We start from the raw sequence: 19,124 nt of genomic DNA, 5'->3' as shown, positions 1-19,124 counted from the left end.
ATACTCAAATATGGCGTAGCTATGAGGGGGCGGAGGGGGCGGTCCGCCCCGGGCGGCACTTGCTTGGGGGCGGTATATTCGCGATGGGACCTTCTAGTGTGGTTCTTAACCCTGAATGCACTAAAACATATACAAATCCACGAATAACAAGAGTTTAATAATAACCAATTTAAAATTTTAAGAAATGCTGATTTTATGACCCTGCCAAAAAATGTATGGGGGGGAGCGGCAATTTTAAGGATCGCCCTGGGTGGCACATACCCTAGCTACGCAACTGTGTCGGGACCATCCACAACCGTTGCGGCTAAATAAGAATACTTGGTGTAAGGATTCCATAAAAATAATCGATATGTGTAAGTATTTGCATAAAAACAGTGGCGATAGGCGGTGCATCCATAGAATTATGAAGTTGGCAATTTTTACCGTTACCCTGATACATAGTTTAATAATATTTGTATTAGACTTAACAATATTAGTATGAAGAAATTGAGATCGTATAATTTTACCAGTGTATGCCAGATAAATTATATTTTCACTGGTAAAAATATGTACATCTACCGGTGAAAACGTATTTCAATATGATTTCACTGAAATGACATATTTAAAATAAATATTTTCGGGATTGATTCGAGACCCGAGAATTTCTGGTTTATAATCAGACGTCATTTTAGTTTTTCCCAGAGGGGCAGGAGGGGGAAATTTTTAATATTTTGATTTCAATAAAATTCATCGTATGTATTTTATTATGACATGCATTTTTCTGGCCAAATTCAAGGGGGACAAATTCCCCCTTCTGTTCCTTCCCCAAATAACGTTCCTGCGACAAAAATCTCAAAATTTTAAATAAATAAAAACTTCTAAGATGACATTTTTTTATGTATCTCGCATTCCAACCAAACAAATCTGGTTACGTTGAAGGGCATTGAAAAAATGCATTTCTATAAAATTATTTCAATCCACATTTTCATGTTATTTTCTATTTGTTTAATATGGCGAAATATTATTTATATTGTGTTTTAATTTAAACGCATAAAATATGGATTTTCTTATATTAGGTATTTACTGAAAATAATATTATTGTTGCAAAACATATATATATAAATTAATTTTACGTACAATTACAAAGTTAATTTAATTGTTCATAGAATAATGACAGAACACGTAACACATACTTTTATCTTATGGCAACACTGTGAGCGGCTGTCTGATAGGTAGCCTCCAGCGTGTCGGCCGACACTCAATCAGGGTAAATGACTGTTTTTACACATTGAATCCGAAGAATTTCACTTAAATAACGTGCTTTAGATAAACGCGATTATTTTGGGTGAATTAACATTGCGATTGTTTTGATAAAATAGACTTAGCGGTGTTTTATACGCTCCATTTCAGTTCTGATATGATTGTGCAATTTTCATCTATAAATATGCTTATTTAAAAAGATTCAAATGAACTATTATTATATAGTAGTTACCTTAAGTGATACTAATTCGTCTTAGCTAACCAAAATTAATTTAATTATAGAAAAATTAAGCCATCCTTCAGTTTTAAGTTTCGTGATTTGTTCAAAAATATAATTTAAATTATATTTTTATGATCACATTTAATTATTTTATTACTGCTTTTGTTGTCAACTTTATATTTAGGTTGAAGAAAATATTTTTTACCTAATTAAGTATTTATACATTTTGAGTACTGTCGGTTTTCGTTGACTTCGATTATCGTCGGTTTCGGTTTTCGTCGATTTTTTCGCGAAAAAATTGTCTCGGTTTTCGTCGGTTGCCAGTGTTAGTGTTTTTGCGCTTTTTTTTTATTTATTGCGTTTTCGTCGATTATGGATTTCAACGATTGTTTTCGGATGGATTATCGACGAAAACCGAGGTACCACTGTATACCGAAAACCACTTGAAACAAATACAATGCTTATCGGTTATAAATAACTACAATTCTGTTACACAGTTCTAATTCTAATTCTCAACACGTTTTTATAATATTTAGGAATAAAATATTTTTTTAGGAGATCTTATGTAGTACTGTGTTAAACAGCATCATTTAATTGTCTTAAGAAAAATCACAATAAGAGAATAACCAAGAGTTTAGAACACCGGATTTTCCACCGTGATGTAATTCAACAACGGTTTGTCACCACTAAACAATAATTGCACTCTGAATTTAATATGGTTAAGAAACCAATGGCATTATCATGCATAAAAAGTCACGGAACCACTATCAAAGATCCTGTTGACGCTCGTTTAACCTTTGTATGCGTTCGCGAACGCCGTCTTTAGAACTAACCAGCACGCGTATCCCTACACAAACATCAATTTATAGATTGATACCCTAGAGAGGCAGAGTTTGACCGTATGCCAAAAACATTTGGAAAGAAAAAAAACGGTTTTCTGTTTTTTTCAAATCAAATTTTGAAATTTTACTTTTAAAAATCTTTGCTGGATTATTTTAAATTCTGAGAAATATAACATTTAAATAATAAAATATTACCAAACGTAAAGGAAAAAGAAACACCCGATTGGTTATATGAAAATACGCACAAATGCACCCCTGGTGTAACACCAAGTGAAATATCGCACATGTGCCGGTGCTGGTCTAACGCTAAGTTCAAAAAATCTGCACATGTGCGAGACCCATCCTGTTAATGTAACGTATTTTATAATAATTTTTATATTTTATGTTTTTTCCCATTTATTATGTTCCTATTTCGACCATACTGATGCATATAGGTAATCTATTAATTTATGATAGTCTTATTTTTTTCAACTCGTTCTTAACGTAGGTTTGAAAGTAGTTCATTTGCATTCACAAAAAACGCAAGACGTCCTGTGTCGTTCCTCTCCACAGAGGTAGCTGTATAAAAAGTACTATTCATTAGTGAACTATTAAAAACCATATTAATGTCCTTGTAAATTTTTTTAAAGAAATATAATAAAAATACAAGTTTGGCTGTATACATTTAATGATTCTACAGTAAATAGTGAATAAAATTAAAAAAAAATCTAAATCCAATGTAATTTGAAGGCGTTAAAAAACGCTATTAAAATTCATATACGCGTGAAGAATAATCTGCTTTTGTGTAATTGTGTGCAATCGATCTGCAGATTTAATGTTAATATCCGGTTGTAATACTGGTTTGAGTCTTTACTAAATATTATTAATAACATAGTTTTCCATTTAGAACAGATGTCTTTGTATTATTATAGAATACAACAATATATTATATAATAAATACACATTTTTTCTTTCAGATGCCGTGGAATACGCATTTTGTATTTATAATATGCGCATTACTCCTACACGCATCTGTCGGAGTTGATAAGAGTAATTTTAAATCATGCGATCAAAGCAGTTTCTGTCGACGGCTTCGTAAAATGACTCCTGGTTCATCTCCGTATGAGTTATTAATCGATACCGTCAAAGTAAACGGTCATACTTTGAGCGCCGATTTAAGAAATAATAATTATAATGTAATATATTATTTAATAAGTATAAATAAATTTATATTTTATAACACTTTAATTATTTTATAGGTATACTTCACGCTTAATCTCATTTCTTTGGTGGACGGAACATTCAGAGTGACGGTTGATGAGAAAACTCCGTTGAAACCGAGATATAAAGTTGAATATGCTTTGAATGGAGAACCTGTTGTAGAAAAGTATGAAAGGATATTTATTATCATTTGTGATATACTAATAAGATACTACAATATTACAGGATATCTTTGACAGAAAAGAATTCCGATAAAGGATATATTAAGGTTACTAACGGTCAGGGACATACCGTCGTCTTGTATTCCAATCCTTTAAAAATCAACTTCTTCAACGAAGACGGCGAAATGGTAGTTTCATTGAATGAAAAAGGATTGACTACGATGGAACATTTACGACCAAAGCCCGTTGAGAATAAACCCGAAGATGAAAATAAAGAAGGAGAAGCTGATCCTAATAACGTCGAGGAGAAGGTAGCAGATAGCAACGTTTGTTATTTGTTTTATTTTTTTTTATTGCAATGTATAGCTGTGGAAATATATTGTTTATTTATTTATAGCATCCGGAAGATACCGATCCTGGCACTTGGGAAGAAAATTATAAATCACATCACGATAATAAACCGAGAGGTCCGGAAGCTTTATCGTTAGATGTTACGTTCCCAAAGGCGTCGCATCTTTACGGCATTCCCGAGCATGCTGATAGTTTTGCGTTGAGATCAACCAAAAACATTGATCCCTATCGCCTCTATAACTTGGATGTATTTGAATACGAGCTCGATTCGACAATGGCTATATATGCTGCGATTCCTGTGTTGTACGCTCATGGGTAAGACGCTCATTATAAGATAATTTTCTATTCAATTACTGATATCTTGATATTACTTTTTTAGATCCGACGGTAGCACTGCCGCTGTATTTTGGTTAAACGCAGCAGAAACATGGATAGATATCGAAGCCGGTAGTTCTGGACGTGGAGGAGATGTGGTCTCGTCTTTGGTTAATTTGGTTTCTGGCGGCTCAGCGACTCCTCCGTCTGCTCGATTCATGAGCGAATCTGGAATAATGGACGTCTTCATCCTAATGGGGCCGTCTCCGTCTCAATGCTTCAAACAATACACCCGTTTAACTGGAACTGCTCCTACTCCACAAGTAATAAGATCAGATTTTTTCTGTTTTATTAATTAATATTTTATTATAATTTATGATAAATTTTAGATGTTCTCGTTGGGTTATCATCAAAGCAGATGGAATTACAATGACGAAGAAGATGTGAGGACTGTGGATGAAAACTTTGATCGTAACGATATTCCGCTGGATGTGATTTGGCTCGATATTGAATACACCGATCGCAAGAAGTATTTCACGTGGGATACAATCAGATTCGGGCATCCCATCGAAATGATCACCAATCTGACAACGAAAGGCAGAAAGATGGTTTTGATTATCGACCCTCATATCAAACGTGAAGGCGGTTATTTTGTACACGAAGATGCAACGGATCGCGGTTATTACGTGAAAAATAAAGATGGAAATGATTATGAAGGTATTTTTTAAGTCATTCAACTATATCATTAAGTAGTATCGAATCTACGAGAGATGTTTACAAAGACCTTTGAAAATAATACTTGTTTTGTGTCTGGAACATGCTTTTTATAGTCTCTTTTTAAAACTTTTGTATTTTATTGCTTTTGACTTCTGAGAAGGGATAATTGTATTTTGCTTCATTCGATTCTCACTTATCGTAAGTCGTAATATTGTTATAAAAAGTCTTAAAACGAGAGTTCCCACTGCAACGGCACGATTTTATTGCTTTTGACGTAGATTTTTGACTTCTGAGAAGTGATAAATGTTGCCAATGCGACGGCACGGTTTTGAAAAGATTGAAAATATTACACTTTTTTCAAATTCCTTTCAGAAAAATATTAACAAAGAAGAAATCGCAAGTCAAATCATTACAATGTTTAAAACAAATCAGAATGAATTAAAATTGGAAATAATCAAACTTCAGAATGATTTAAATTTAACACTAGATCTACTGGTATAAATCGGTCAATTTAACTGGTGTCATTAAAGATAGGTGTATAGTGACCAGATTTTCATAAATAACAAGTTTCCGAAAATTAAAATAGTGTTAATATATTTGCATTGTTCAAATATAAAAATTTGTAAAAAACCCAGAAGAAATACTGTCCAATGCAAATAAAATCAGAATATAAAGATTGTATTTGGAAATACACTAAAGATAAATACCCGATCCTTACAAATGCAGAATAAAAATTAATGCCTTGTTTTTGCTCTACATATTTGTCTAAATCTGCATTTTCTGACGTTATAAAATCAGATATACGAAATTATTTGAGTGATAAACATATTATTTCTTTCATCATATAATCCTGATTTTAAAAATGTTGCCAAATCTGGGCAGATCAACGTTCTCATTAATAATATTTTATCTAATGTAGTATTTATTGTTTTTATTTTTATCTTTATTAGTGATATAAAAATATGTTATTTAGTCTGCGATGATTTTTTATAGAGAGAAGTAGATTGCCACTAATAAAAAGTTGAGCAGCCCTGGACTATATCAATACACCCTTCAATTTCAGGATGGTGCTGGCCTGGTTCTTCGAGTTACTTAGACTTCTTCAATCCAGTCGTTAGGCAATACTATTCCGAGCGATATCTTCTTGACAACTTTAAAGGAACCACCAACGACGTTTATATATGGAACGACATGAACGAACCCTCTGTGTTCAACGGCCCCGAAGTCACAATGCCTAAAGACAACATCCATCACGGCGGTTGGGAGCATAGACACGTTCACAACCTTTACGGCCTCACCCAGACCATGTCTACTTACTCTGGTCTCTTGGAGAGATCGCAGCACACTCTCCGTCCGTTTGTGCTTACAAGATCGGCTTTCCCCGGATCTCAGAGGTATTTATGATCTGATTCTCAAAACATCATCATTTCCTGATCTATGGAAATGCACAAAAGTCATAAAAAGGGTGACAAAATTTATATAAAGAATTATAGACCAGTCGCAGTGTTGTCAGCTCCTGTTAAATTATTTGAAATAATTATTCATAAATATCTCTAATCACTTTCGGCAAGTTTTGTTAGACCAACAGCACGGGTTTCGTCCTGCCCGTTCCACTGTTACTAACCTTCTGTCGTTCACCAAAACGGTGACAACTTCTCTCGATGCAGGAATTCAAGTAGACGTCGTGTATACAGATTTTGAGAAAGCCTTTGACAAAGTTTGTCATAGGTTATTATTAAAAAAATTGTCGAACCTCGGTTGCTCAGATAATTTAACTCGGTTGTTCTCGAGTTATTTAAGCAATCGTAGACAGTTTGTAACCTATGGTGTACGCTTGTCAAAATAATATTTTACCCCTTCGGGGGTTCCTCAAGGATCCAATCTGGGACCTCTGCTTTTTGTGTTATTTATTAATGACATAAATACAGCAATTAAAAATTCAAGTTTTTTTCTGTACGCAGATGATTTAAAATTATATAAATGCATTCGATCTGTTGTGGACTCCTTCTCTCTACAAAGTGATTTAGACTCTGTGGAGATGGGCTTCCATTAACCGTCTGCCCTTTAGTGTCGGAAAGTGCCATACTGTGTCATTTTCTCGATCCCGTTTGCCATCAGCTTATTTTTACCATCTCGGTGGTAACATTTTGACTAGAGAAACTTCCACTAAAGATCTCAGAATCACTTTTGAGAGCAAATGGAGGTTCTCTCTACACATACACGACGTCTGTGATAAATCTTCCAAGATGCTCGGCTTTGTTATGAGGAATGCCTTTCACTTTGACGATCCGTCAGTTATTCGCATCCTCTATGACACCTTAGTTCGTAGCATTCTTGAATCGGGACCTATAATTTGGAATCCCCGAATAGCCAAATATTCCCTTTTAGTGGAAAAAATTCAAAAAAGGTATTTAAGATACCTTTACAAACGGACATTTGGTTATTATCCATACTTATATCCCAGCGCCATTCTTTTAGGAGCGTTGGGATATGATTCGCTGAGTTCTCACAGAAAGCTGCATGTCGCTAAGCATTTTTTCAAATTACTAAAAAGTGCTGTCGACAATCCAGCTATTCTCGAGGAATTCCAGTTTTGGATTCCGGAACATTTTCGAGAATCACGATCGAGACCTCTTTTGATGGCCGTTAGGGCTAGGACGTCCGCACTTGCCGACTCGCCTATAGCTGTGGCCATCCGGCTCCTTAATACTCTGGCATTACATATTGACTTATTTAATGTTAGCTACGTGGATCTGATCCAGTTTGTATCATTTAATTTTGATATTTTATAATTTTTTGTTATGTTCAAGTATTGTTATATTTATGTATATATACGTTTTTTTATGTTTTATAAATTTAAAATTTGTTTTCGACCATCGTGGCGCATTGGGGTAACCTGTTAGGCCACGATGGTCTTAATTTAATCTAAAAATAAAATAAAATAAAAATAAAATTTCAATAATAATTAAATATTTAATAATCGTCGTTTAATACAATTTAACAATGCAGATACACAGCCATATGGACCGGTGATAACGCTGCCGAATGGAGTCATCTGACTGCAACGATACCAATGTGCCTTTCGCTCTCAGTGGCTGGAATGAGCTTCTGTGGCGCTGATGTCGGAGGCTTCTTCAAATATCCGGAAGCCGAATTGATGACTAGATGGTATCAGGTATGCAAACTTATCAATTACGGTTTGGTGGTATTTGAATAGTTATTTAAATCAATCTAATTTGACTTGAAGGCTGCAGCTTTCCAACCGTTCTTCCGCGCTCACTCCCACATCGACACAAAAAGAAGAGAACCGTATTTATACGATCAAGGCACTATTAATCAGATCAGAGACGCTATCCGCAAACGATACTCATATCTTCCTCTATGGTTTGTCATTATATTTATTGTATTTTAAAATATTAAAACGTTAATTATATTTATTTTTTATCAGGTATACGTTATTCCATGAACATTCTATCGACGGTCTACCTGTAATGAGGCCACTGTTCATGCATTATCCGAAAGAATCTGATTTGTTCGCGATCGATAATGAATATTTGTTGGGTAATACTTTATTGGTCAGACCTGTGACGGAAGAAGGTGTTTCTTCGGTCACTGTATATTTGCCAGGAACGTCCACAAACGATATTTGGTATGATGTAGAAACTTATAATCCGATCCAACCCGGTAAATTAAATCAAGCTGTGACCATGTCCAAGGTAATTGTGTTTGTAAATGGTTGTTTTATTATGAGTATATATATGTTTATTATTCATGTTTTATGTTTTAGATTCCTGTGTATCAACGTGGAGGTACGATTATTGCAAAGAAGGAACGCATGCGTCGATCATCCAAGCTTATGGCGAACGATCCTTACACTTTAGTGATTGCACTCTCGTCTAATGTAAGTATTGCTCTTAAAATTTTATTTTTATTGCTCGGTTAAACATTTGTTTATATCAATAAGACACTACTTTATTTTAAAAATGAAAGAATATCTTTCTTTTACATTAGTATGATGCCAATTTTTTTGATTTTAAGTCACAAACTGCTATTATTTAATACTACGCTTCATGCTAAGCTGTAAAAATTATAATACTAACTACATGCTAGACTAAAATGTAATTTTTTCTATTTTATAATTTCATAAACAATATCTGAATCTGAAATAGGGAACTTTAAGTATACATATAAATGAGGAAATATATGATCTAATTTATTGTTATTGCACTTTTTATTATTTTAGTTAACAGCCCATGGATCTTTATATATTGACGATGGAGAATCGTTTGATTATACAAAAGGAAAATACATATATGCAAATCTGGAATATAAAAATAATATTCTTTCTTATAGGTAAGTTAAATATTATTACTTGTGTTATCTAGAATCAATATTATTGGGGACTAATACCTAAAAGACCTGGGCTTGAATCCCATTTGGAACCTATTGTTTTTAAATTTGTATCGTGTCTGGAAGATCAGAATTAGTGATTGTTATATAATTATATAATTCTGATCGATTATCAGAACTTCAAATGCTTCTAAAAAATTCTAACAAATCCAGACCAAGTATTTCATTTAAGTCATTATTGTCAAAATAAGTGACTTTTATTATCAGGTATACGTCTGATATTGATTCTAAATGTTGTATGTGACGTATATATTATATTTTAAATAAATAAACTTTTTTCTTTAGCTTTGTTAACGATAAAGCATCTTACCCCACAAAGTCATGGTTGGAGAGAGTCGTCATAGCCGGTATGAAGACTCCGCCGAAGAAAGCCGAGCTGCATACCATTATCGATGGAGCGTCATCTCCAACTCTACTACACCTAACTTATCATACTGGCAACGATGTGTTAGTAGTAAGGAAACCTGAGGTTTCGATGGCCGTTCAATGGAAGATTGTATTCGGCTGAATGTCGAACCATCCACATCTTCGAAACAATAACAAACGTTACTTATAAATTTTTATGCTTTACCGACGTGTTGTTCTCAAAAAAAATATATGTATAAAGCCTTATGAGTTTCTAGGTTTATAGGCTTCGTAATATGGGTATTTAATGTTACAAATTGTTAATGATTAGCGACCGAATGTGATCTAGTGTTTAATTTGTTTAATTGATTTATTTTCGATGAACTTTCACTACATTATGTATTTCTTGATGTTCGTTTGTATGTTCAATAACTGAGAGCCGAGGACAAATTCGTGTGTTATCTTTTAGTCAAGTTTTATATGTGAAACGAATAAATTTATTAAATAATTTTATTTATTTGTTTTTATCATATTCCTATTCAATTTATAATATATATCATTGATATGTACAGAATTTACATAATACTTAATACTGATGTCAAGGATTCTGCGATCCCATGTGATATCCTGTTCCATCTTGCGGTGGAAAGTAAGGGTGCGTGTTTACATATCGACGATTGGCCATGTTGTCCAGGACGACTTGAAGGCCTTCGTTGTTGCCGTCGTGGCCGTTGACGCTGGACATGGACTGCGGAATGTATCCACCAGTCAACATCATGTCTCTGTGAATAAAAAAATCATTAAAATTCAACGATCTGTTTGTTGGAAGTGTCGTAAATTATGTAAAAAATGCAATAAAGGAGTCTTTCATCAAAGGATGGCAAGGATTTAGTTCCAGATTTTTTATTACTAGAATTTCGCAGAACGGCAATAATTTTTGATTTAATTTTGAACAGTATCAAATTACAAAAGAATCCGGTCAGTAAATAATATGCACTCAATTTATCACTGATATGAATAAAACTCATTTTTCAAATTAAATTTTAATTAGAGTTTACTATATCATACTATGGAGAGGTCGGCAAAAAGTAGTGAATATACATTTCAGATTCAGTTATAATAAAATTAAATCTTTACTGTATTTTTCAGTACTGATAATTTAAGAATTAAATACCATACTCTATTTGCTTTAACACAGTCACGCAGTAATAATTGAGAAAAAGAAGGCAAGTTTGGGTTTACACCCCTAGTATTAGCTCTAAAGCACACGATACAGATATACGCTCAATATACGTATCATTACTCTTGTTAAAAATTAAAATCATTACTATATTTTTATATTTATCAATTAATCGAAATAATGATAAATATATCGAACGTCTATCTGTATCATGGGGTTTAGAACAAATAATAGTTTAGATGAACTCATGCGCAGGGCCCATAATATTTATGTATTTGATAATTAGTCGTGCTTTCTTTGCTACTCAGTGTTGCCATATAATGAATTTCCAGTCCAGGTCAAAAGCAATGAAATCGTGCCATTATGGTGAAAACGCTCGATTATCAAGCGTTTAAACACTTTTTATAAACAATATTACGAGTGAGAATCGAATAGAGCATATATAAAACAAATTTTGACAGATTTTGAAAATTATCATTTCTCAGGAGGCAAAAATTACCGTCAAAAACAATAAAATCGTGTCGGCGCCGTCACAGTGTGAACGATCGGTAACAAACACTCAAAATTATTTCGTAGAGCTAGCGGATGATATTTGAAAATAAGCTTTAAGATTATTAGCTTATTTATAACACATATACTTTTTTGTGTTGAACTTACATATAAATTATTTTCGACAAGATATCAATTGCAATGGGGTTCTAAATACGCAATTTCTATTAATGTTTGTAAAACTATATATTCTAAAAGATACTAATATATTCTTTGTTCTGTGGTTACCATACAGTTGTTTTCGCCGCTATTTTTCAGTGTTGTTCTACATTTTTTAAGTCTTAAATGCGTAAATTTATAAAATAATTATAATACAATAAAAATCACTATGGAGTTATTTTGATTTATTATAAATTTTGAAATGAAACAATGTAATTAATTTGATATACCTAATTTTAAAATTATTTGGGAAATTTAATTGATGATGAAGTATTTTATTAATGTATGATATTTTAATGTACTGCACATCAGATCATGTTCTAAATGTAATGTGTTGATAATATGTGGGGGTGAGGGGGGGGGGCAGTGGCGTATCATCCATAGAACAAAATAAGCGCGCGTTTGGTGCCTCAGAATTTTCAGCCTCTGAAAAATATGATAAAAAATATTTATTTACAAATATTACATAATATTTAGTATTTAGTACAGCTAGAATATTTGCATGTGTAATCAAGCTATTTGTACATTTAAATTAAAACTAGACTATCATCAATGATCCTACATATCAATTTTCCCCCTTATTTCAACACATATTTAATTTTTGATGTTTTCAACAAATTTTAAGGTGCTCAACTTAATTTTAAAATTTTAAGGTGCTCAAATTTTAAGGATACAATCATAAAAATCCATTATTATTTTTCAGATATAATTACATTACAATTTAAGAATAAACGAAACAGATTACTGAATTATTGTTAATTTTTATATATGTTACAGTTAAAGTGTTAAATTTCGATGAAGTATACAATGACTAGATAAAGTATGCACTAACGATTAGTTTTAGTATACTTTCACTTGATAATGTATGCTTTAACTAATGGGTGTGTAAACTAGTTACATCGTCAACGAATAAACTCTTACAGATGAGCGTGTTTGACAATCCACCTAATCGTGAGTGACTAATCGTAGAGCAAATAATAATAATAAAAATACAAGAATGGTCAGAACAGTGAACACCCTATAAATAACTCTCTGCAATGAATCTACTTAAAAGGAGGATTATATAAATTGGCAAGAAGATTTACCTTACAAAATAGATAAAAATACCTATTAAACATATTTTTTTTAATTTTGAATATTTTGACAAATATTGAACAGGAAGAGCATATAATAACTAGTTACATTGCTTATAAAAAAAATGTTTGTACTGTAACTGAAGTGATTTGACAATGCGTACATTGCCTAGGTAATGTATGCATTTTAGAAATTCACATTTTGCCTGTAATTTATGTTACGCTTGGGGCCTCCGAACAGTTTAATCCGCCGGATGCAGGAAGAGCAACTTAGTTTTTGCCTGGGCGCCAAATAAGCTATGGTCGGCGCTGACACCATTCTTAGAAGCATCAAAAAGTGCTTCGAAATGCAGTAAATTGTACCCCAATGCACCTAGTAAAAACACTAAAATACAAACGAAAATACAATCCGTACTCTCTCTGGTAGATATATCTGTGATTTTTTCTTTGAATACTCTCCAACAACAAGGATTATAAAAAAAAATACATTCGAGTACGCTACGAATAAGCGTAACGTACAAAATACGAATCGTTAATTAATTGTTAAAGTGACACGCGCTCCGCATAACGAAGCCGAGCATCTTCGGCGTCTTATTGCAGATTTTGGAAATGTGCATACTAAGCCCACATCCCAGATCAAAATTCACTCATAAGTTATCGATGTAAGTAATGTGTTTAAACTATGGGAAAACTCCGTGTAAAGAGTTCAGAATCAAAGCTGAAAATAATGTATGAAGAACCTCAAACTTTTCACTCCAGCGCCCTAAGCTTTTTATTCGCAATTATAATAATATGCTAAGCTAAAGATATAATTTTTCAATTTATAATCAGTTTATAATACCTAAGACAAAAAAGCATACATTGAAGGTCTTCGACCTTCAAATAATAGTTTGATATCCTATTTACAGTGGAACTTCGAGTTTTACGATCAAATTTTTTTTAATTTGCTTTGACATACGAACAAAAAAAATGCATTGCAAAAAAAAAACATATATTTAAGTTAGTTAGTATGTATTTACCATTTTAATTGCCATTAAATCATTTTAATTTTTCCCGTTCAAGTGGACTTAATGGCATTTCAATTCATTTCAATGGGGAAAATTTATTTGACATACGAGTTCTGTCACGGAATGAATTAGGCTCTCAAGTCAAGGCATCACTTAATTTGTTTTTCACGAAGCTTTTTTGCAAATTTTCTATTTTAAAAAAACTTTGTTATTTATTTCTATTAAATATTGGGTATATATGCCGCAATGGCGGTAAGTTCTTTACTATAGAACAAAGTTCTAAAAATGTTTATTAAATTTATGTTCGGATTCTAGTATTTAGAAGGATAAAACCACATCTAAATGAGAAAATATACTTCATATTAAAATATCGTGTTCCTTAAAATCGCTAAAGAATTCTTGATAGTTTCCAAACATAATTTCGAAGTACGGAGCTCCTTAGTATTCAACACTTTATTAAACAATGCATATACTCTTCTACTATGCATTTCCTGCAAATGTTCCGATTGTAAACCACAATAATCGTCCAGTTCCACCAAAACTATAATAGAAATATAGAATGATTTTTTATGCCTATTTTCAACCCCTTGTTGTATAAAATTCATTGTTCTGTCTATCTGTGTAAAAAAATTGTACAAAATATTCTAAAATGACCACACTAAATAACTTCACAAAACGAATAGACAATAGAGTAACAATACAATGGCTGGAGCACATGTGTAAGTCTCTGAACTTCCGAATGTCGTTAATAAATGAGACACATTGATAATGAATTATTGCCATTTCTTTTTAAGGAGTGTACCAAAGAGTTTCAAACTTAAATATACATACATTTGTATATGTTATTATATTATAGTACATATCATATTATGAATTTTCGATATTGTTCATGCGATCAATACGAATCGTTATCAGTATGAGAACTCAATAATAAACCAATTCACACGTTTCGTCTTACAATGGCATCCGAACAGTTTCACGTTACGTCTCATAATCAGTTAAATTAGAAGGTGAATCATTTATTATTCATATACGAAAGGATCAGATTTCGCTAATTGTTTGTTATATAACAAGCCGTTTTATTTATGATTTATATTATGATTTAAAACAATGCTCCATATTTTTATACTATTAACGTACAAATTATGCGTTATTATATTTTAATACAGTAAAAAAGAAAAATATGTACAGAAGTTCATTTAAAATATTGTATTGATAATACATTTCTGCAGAAGTATATCACATGATATTGAAATGCTATTAAAAAAATATTCCACGAAGTTTGACAATCAATTGCAAAAAAACAATCGTTTATGAACTCATTATTCATTATACGCATTAGAGTCGGCGTTTCTTTTACAAAAAATAAATACAAAAATACCGTACCTTGTAGGATGTGGTGTTCTATCCCTTTGCCGTCGGTTCTTGAACCAGTTCGAAACTTGAGTCAAAGTTAACCCTGTCTTTTTGGCCAAAGTTTTCTTTTCGTCCGGCGTCGGATAACTGTATACAAAAATAAACATTTTTACTTAATTTATTATATTAACCGGCGATGTTTTCCCATAAAAAACTTACTTATATACACATACCGATTTCTCTGGTAGCAATTCTTAAGCGCGGTCCTGCTCTTCTCTTTGAAGCAATACACCGTCTCTTCGCCGTCCCATATCGTCTTAGGCAATGGGTATTTCTTTCTCAATCTATACTTATCGACAGCACCTAAGATTGATTAACAATGAGTCATACTAACATTCTCAAAGATAAATTTATCATGAATATTTAAAAACAATAATCACCTAAAGGTCTTCCTCGAACGTTTTCGGCTTCTTTATAGTGAGCTTTGTACCAAAGCACTTGAAGACTTGCATGATAACGAGGACTGAATGATTTCGATTCTAAAATTTTGTATAAATCTTGGAAGATTGCTTTGTGATAAGCGACTACAGCTCTCGCTCTGTAATTATTATACAATACATATCTTAATTAGTTTTTATATCTTTTCATACTCGTTAATTATAACGCGTAAATATTTGGGTAAGACAACGCTTGATATTATGTTAGAGCATCACTGTCTTATATAATCGATAAAGTATTAATATATAAAAAAATATTTTTATTAGGATGGTGATATAGTAACTGACTTAAAAGTGTAGTATATTTAATAACATTATAAACAATGACATCGAACAATCCGTTTAGAAGTATATATAAATATTTAAATAAAACAGTGATACTTAATCTGAGTTCTGCATAATGTGTTTAGGTGTCCTACAATTGTATAACATCATTATGACTAACATGACATGAAAATTTAATAAAATAGTCGGTAGTGTATTTTTAGTGATACGGTTCCAAAGAAATAGTGTTTAAATAGGTTTTAAAATTATTTATTTGTAATTTAACAGATTACCCCAATGCGTCACGATGATCGAAAAGCATATACAAAAAAAATATAAACCAGAAATAAATATTATTATTTTTATTTCATATTTAGGATAAATATTTTCATATTTAAGATAAATGGGTTATTACTTTAGTATTTGCAAAATATCCGATCTAAATAAGTGACTGGATTATTGCGCAAATAAAAATTGCGCACACGAAAATTCTTAATATATGTGATTGTTTGATTGACAAATATAATTTATTTTTAATTACAAGTGCTTAATATTATTCTCTATTTTTAAGTAAAAAATTATGTAATCAAAAATTAATTATAAGTGTATTATACCAATGTAAATTACTAATATAATTGTAAAACAAATTAAAAACATATATAAATAAATATATACAGACATTATTTTTTATATATGTTTACATATTCTTAAATTTACATATATGTGTATATTAATTATCTATGATCAGAATTATTGTTGTTTAAAATTTTACTTTGCGCAATAATCACCGAATCTATTAAATATATATTGTGAAAATTGCGCACTTTTAAAATATAGCATTGTATTTTTATTAACTATTTTCTTTAATATTAATAAAAAGACTAACGAAAAATTAAAAATCTATTATATGCTTTTTAACGCAGCATACGTATGTTAAAATGGTAATAATTTTAGTTAACCCCTTATTCGAAAATTAATTAATGAATTTATTTTGGTAGTGGCACATTTAAAATTAGTCTTAATTATTTATATTGACGAAATTAATTTATTCATAGTAATATAATTACTATTAATAAAAAGTAATACTCTGTTTAATCTTGGGAGCATTATTTAAATTAATTTAAAAAAAGGGCCACATTCATTGGTTGACCACGACGGGAAGACGATGACCGGCGGCGCCTCATCCGCCGATCTCATTCATAACTGTCAATAACTATATACATAACTTCAATAAACATCTACTGCAGCGGGCCAATCTCAATTTTCCACATAATCGTTATTTTCAACTATTCAAATATCGAATAGTAAACGATAAAATAATCGATTATGTATATTTGTAATTATAAAGAATCGAAAAATACAGTTTAAATAATGAAAACAGGATCCAACACATTATATGTTATAAATAAACTTATAAAAAGTATCAAGACTATCTAACTTTAAATCAATACGAAGTTTAATTTTAATTATACCTGTTATCAAAAATACTACAGCTTGGTAAGCTCAAATAAATATTAACATTATAAATTAATATAAACAGTACTCAAATTAAACATTACTTTTAAAGAGATAAAAAAATTAGTACGAGTTCAAAACTGCACAATATTAACTCTGAAATATGAGTGATTTCTGGAATTTCAGCACTTAATATTTTTTTTGTTGTATATCAAATAACTTAAAACGATAAAGGGCATAATTATTGATAATACAGCGGTACATTAAAGAATATAATAAATTAGCTGTGTCGTTATAATACACAAAAAAACTCATATAAATAATGAACAACTGTGTTTTTATTTTAAAGTTGGTCGGTTTTTAGTGATTTTATAAATTATAAATATTTCACAACAAATATAAAAAAATGCTTTACAAATAGTTACAATAAATATTCGCATTTGTTAGACACTAATCTCAGTTCTTAGTTATGTATTCAAGTCATATTGTGTGTATGTATTTAATAATACATATAAAATATATTACTGTAGAAGTTGTTGAAAATAAAATTTAAATTATGTAAAATATTTACCTTAGCACAATCTCGTCGTCTTCATCGATTCCAGCATTAGATAAGCTCCTCAAAAAATCCGCCAGCTTTTCGACATCGCCTTTCTGTTGAAGAGCTTCACACATGCACTGCACTTGTTCTTGATTAAACATAGAACACTTCTTGTTCATTCCACCCCCAAAACTTCCCAATCCCATACCATTATTGTTATTATTGTTCTGCACCAGATAACCTGCCATATTCTCTCGATTTTCATTAGCACACTCATACCCACCTATATTATAATTGATCGCATGACTATTGAGCTTGTGATCCATGCCTATACTATCCTCAGTGTTCCTCGAAGACTGTCCCATGCGACAGCTGTTCCTGTGTTTATCTTGAAGCTCGAGCAAATCTTCACTATTCATAATTTCTCCAAAATAATTGACCTTCTTAGTTTGCGCTTCTGGTGGATAGTAATTGATGCAAGATACTTTCCTGTTGTGCCTGAATACAGTATAGACTGCGTCTTGGTCCTTATGGCCGCAATCTGTGTATTGTCGTTCGTTGTCGTTCGATCGCCTCTCTTGCTCATAATAAATCTTGTGATCCAGTGGATCTTGTCCGTTTTGTTTCAGAGGGTAAAAATTTTCTGGCGTTTGCAGTAAATGGTTCGATTCAAAGTCGTAAGGGTTGGAGTTGGAGCCGTTCGTAGAATCGTTAGGCGACAGCCTGTCGTTGGAACGGGACGTGTCAATTCTCAATCTTGGTATACTGTCCATTGCTTTAATGTTCACTTTTTCATTTTATAAAATAGTAACGTTTGTAGTGTGACAACGGTTGTACGCGAGAACTTAAAGCTCGAGTCTCGCGAGACGTCCGAGTGCATAAACGCGAACTTCGATACTGATCGGTGTTTGAGCGTCCGAAGTGTCATGGCGTTCACCCCCACTCACATGTTATAAACAATATCGCATTATTAATATTTTCAATAATTAATTGTGATTTATTATAGAAATACTCTTTCAATCCACTTTCTTGATTTTTATTTCAATTTATTTTTTTAAAGATAGGCTTACTTAAATTATAATAAAAATTGTATGTTTATAAATATACATATTTAAGATTAAAATTATATTTAATTGTATTTTCATGATTTATTATATACTATGATTCATAGCACATGTGTAATTATACAAAGTGTTATTAATTATACAGAAAAAAGATAATATCAAATTAAAAAAAGATTTAA

General features: G+C 31.7%; 2 protein-coding genes across 4 annotated transcripts; one reads left to right on the top strand and one right to left on the bottom strand.

Annotated features, from left to right (window-relative positions):
• Window positions 1-1,183: 1,183 nt before the first annotated feature.
• GCS2alpha (glucosidase 2 subunit alpha) lies at window positions 1,184-10,313 on the top strand. 2 transcript variants are annotated; one of them, XM_088202643.1, is made up of 14 exons: window positions 1,184-1,246; window positions 3,258-3,476; window positions 3,540-3,667; window positions 3,727-3,973; window positions 4,060-4,328; window positions 4,393-4,651; window positions 4,718-5,045; window positions 6,109-6,439; window positions 8,055-8,220; window positions 8,293-8,429; window positions 8,494-8,761; window positions 8,833-8,946; window positions 9,289-9,398; window positions 9,741-10,313. In XM_088202643.1, exons 2-14 carry the CDS (start codon window positions 3,258-3,260, stop codon window positions 9,961-9,963), a joined length of 2,799 nt encoding a protein of 932 aa, XP_088058769.1. In that variant the 5' UTR covers window positions 1,184-1,246; the 3' UTR covers window positions 9,964-10,313. The 2 variants fall into 2 exon arrangements, with proteins under 2 accessions (XP_088058769.1, XP_088058768.1); XM_088202642.1 differs by having other exon boundaries at window positions 3,727-3,988.
• A 25-nt stretch (window positions 10,314-10,338) lies between these two features.
• LOC148227608 (uncharacterized) lies at window positions 10,339-18,760 on the bottom strand. 2 transcript variants are annotated; one of them, XM_088202639.1, is made up of 5 exons: window positions 17,912-18,760; window positions 15,565-15,722; window positions 15,358-15,487; window positions 15,155-15,271; window positions 10,339-10,582 (listed from the first exon to the last, which is right to left on the bottom strand). In XM_088202639.1, the coding sequence occupies exons 1-5, from the start codon at window positions 18,652-18,654 to the stop codon at window positions 10,399-10,401; spliced, it is 1,332 nt and encodes a 443-aa protein (XP_088058765.1). In that variant the 5' UTR covers window positions 18,655-18,760; the 3' UTR covers window positions 10,339-10,398. The 2 variants fall into 2 exon arrangements, 1 of the variants encoding a protein (XP_088058765.1); XR_015812058.1 differs by having other exon boundaries at window positions 10,443-10,582; window positions 15,344-15,487.
• Window positions 18,761-19,124: the final 364 nt, after the last annotated feature.

The sequence above is a fragment of the Plectrocnemia conspersa genome, unplaced genomic scaffold (genome assembly GCF_051122295.1).
Source record: "Plectrocnemia conspersa isolate PC_06_02 unplaced genomic scaffold, ASM5112229v1 ptg000013l, whole genome shotgun sequence".
Classification (NCBI taxonomy): Eukaryota; Metazoa; Arthropoda; class Insecta; order Trichoptera; family Polycentropodidae; genus Plectrocnemia; species Plectrocnemia conspersa.
The sequence above is the reverse complement of the archived record's forward strand: the minus strand, read 5'-3'. Positions and strand labels throughout refer to the sequence as shown.

Excerpts from the sequence above, each read along its gene's own strand:
- GCS2alpha (XM_088202642.1), top strand. The coding sequence starts at position 3,258 with ATGCCGTGGAATACGCATTTTGTATTTATAATATGCGCATTACTCCTA. Across the intron at positions 5,046-6,108 it reads AGATGGAAATGATTATGAAG|GATGGTGCTGGCCTGGTTCT; the intron begins GTATTTTTTAAG and ends CTTCAATTTCAG. Across the intron at positions 9,399-9,740 it reads AATAATATTCTTTCTTATAG|CTTTGTTAACGATAAAGCAT; the intron begins GTAAGTTAAATA and ends TTTTTTCTTTAG.
- LOC148227608 (XM_088202639.1), bottom strand. The coding sequence starts at position 18,654 with ATGGACAGTATACCAAGATTGAGAATTGACACGTCCCGTTCCAACGAC. Across the intron at positions 15,488-15,564 it reads CGTTCGAGGAAGACCTTTAG|GTGCTGTCGATAAGTATAGA; the intron begins GTGATTATTGTT and ends AATCAATCTTAG. Across the intron at positions 15,272-15,357 it reads AATTGCTACCAGAGAAATCG|TTATCCGACGCCGGACGAAA; the intron begins GTATGTGTATAT and ends TTTTGTATACAG.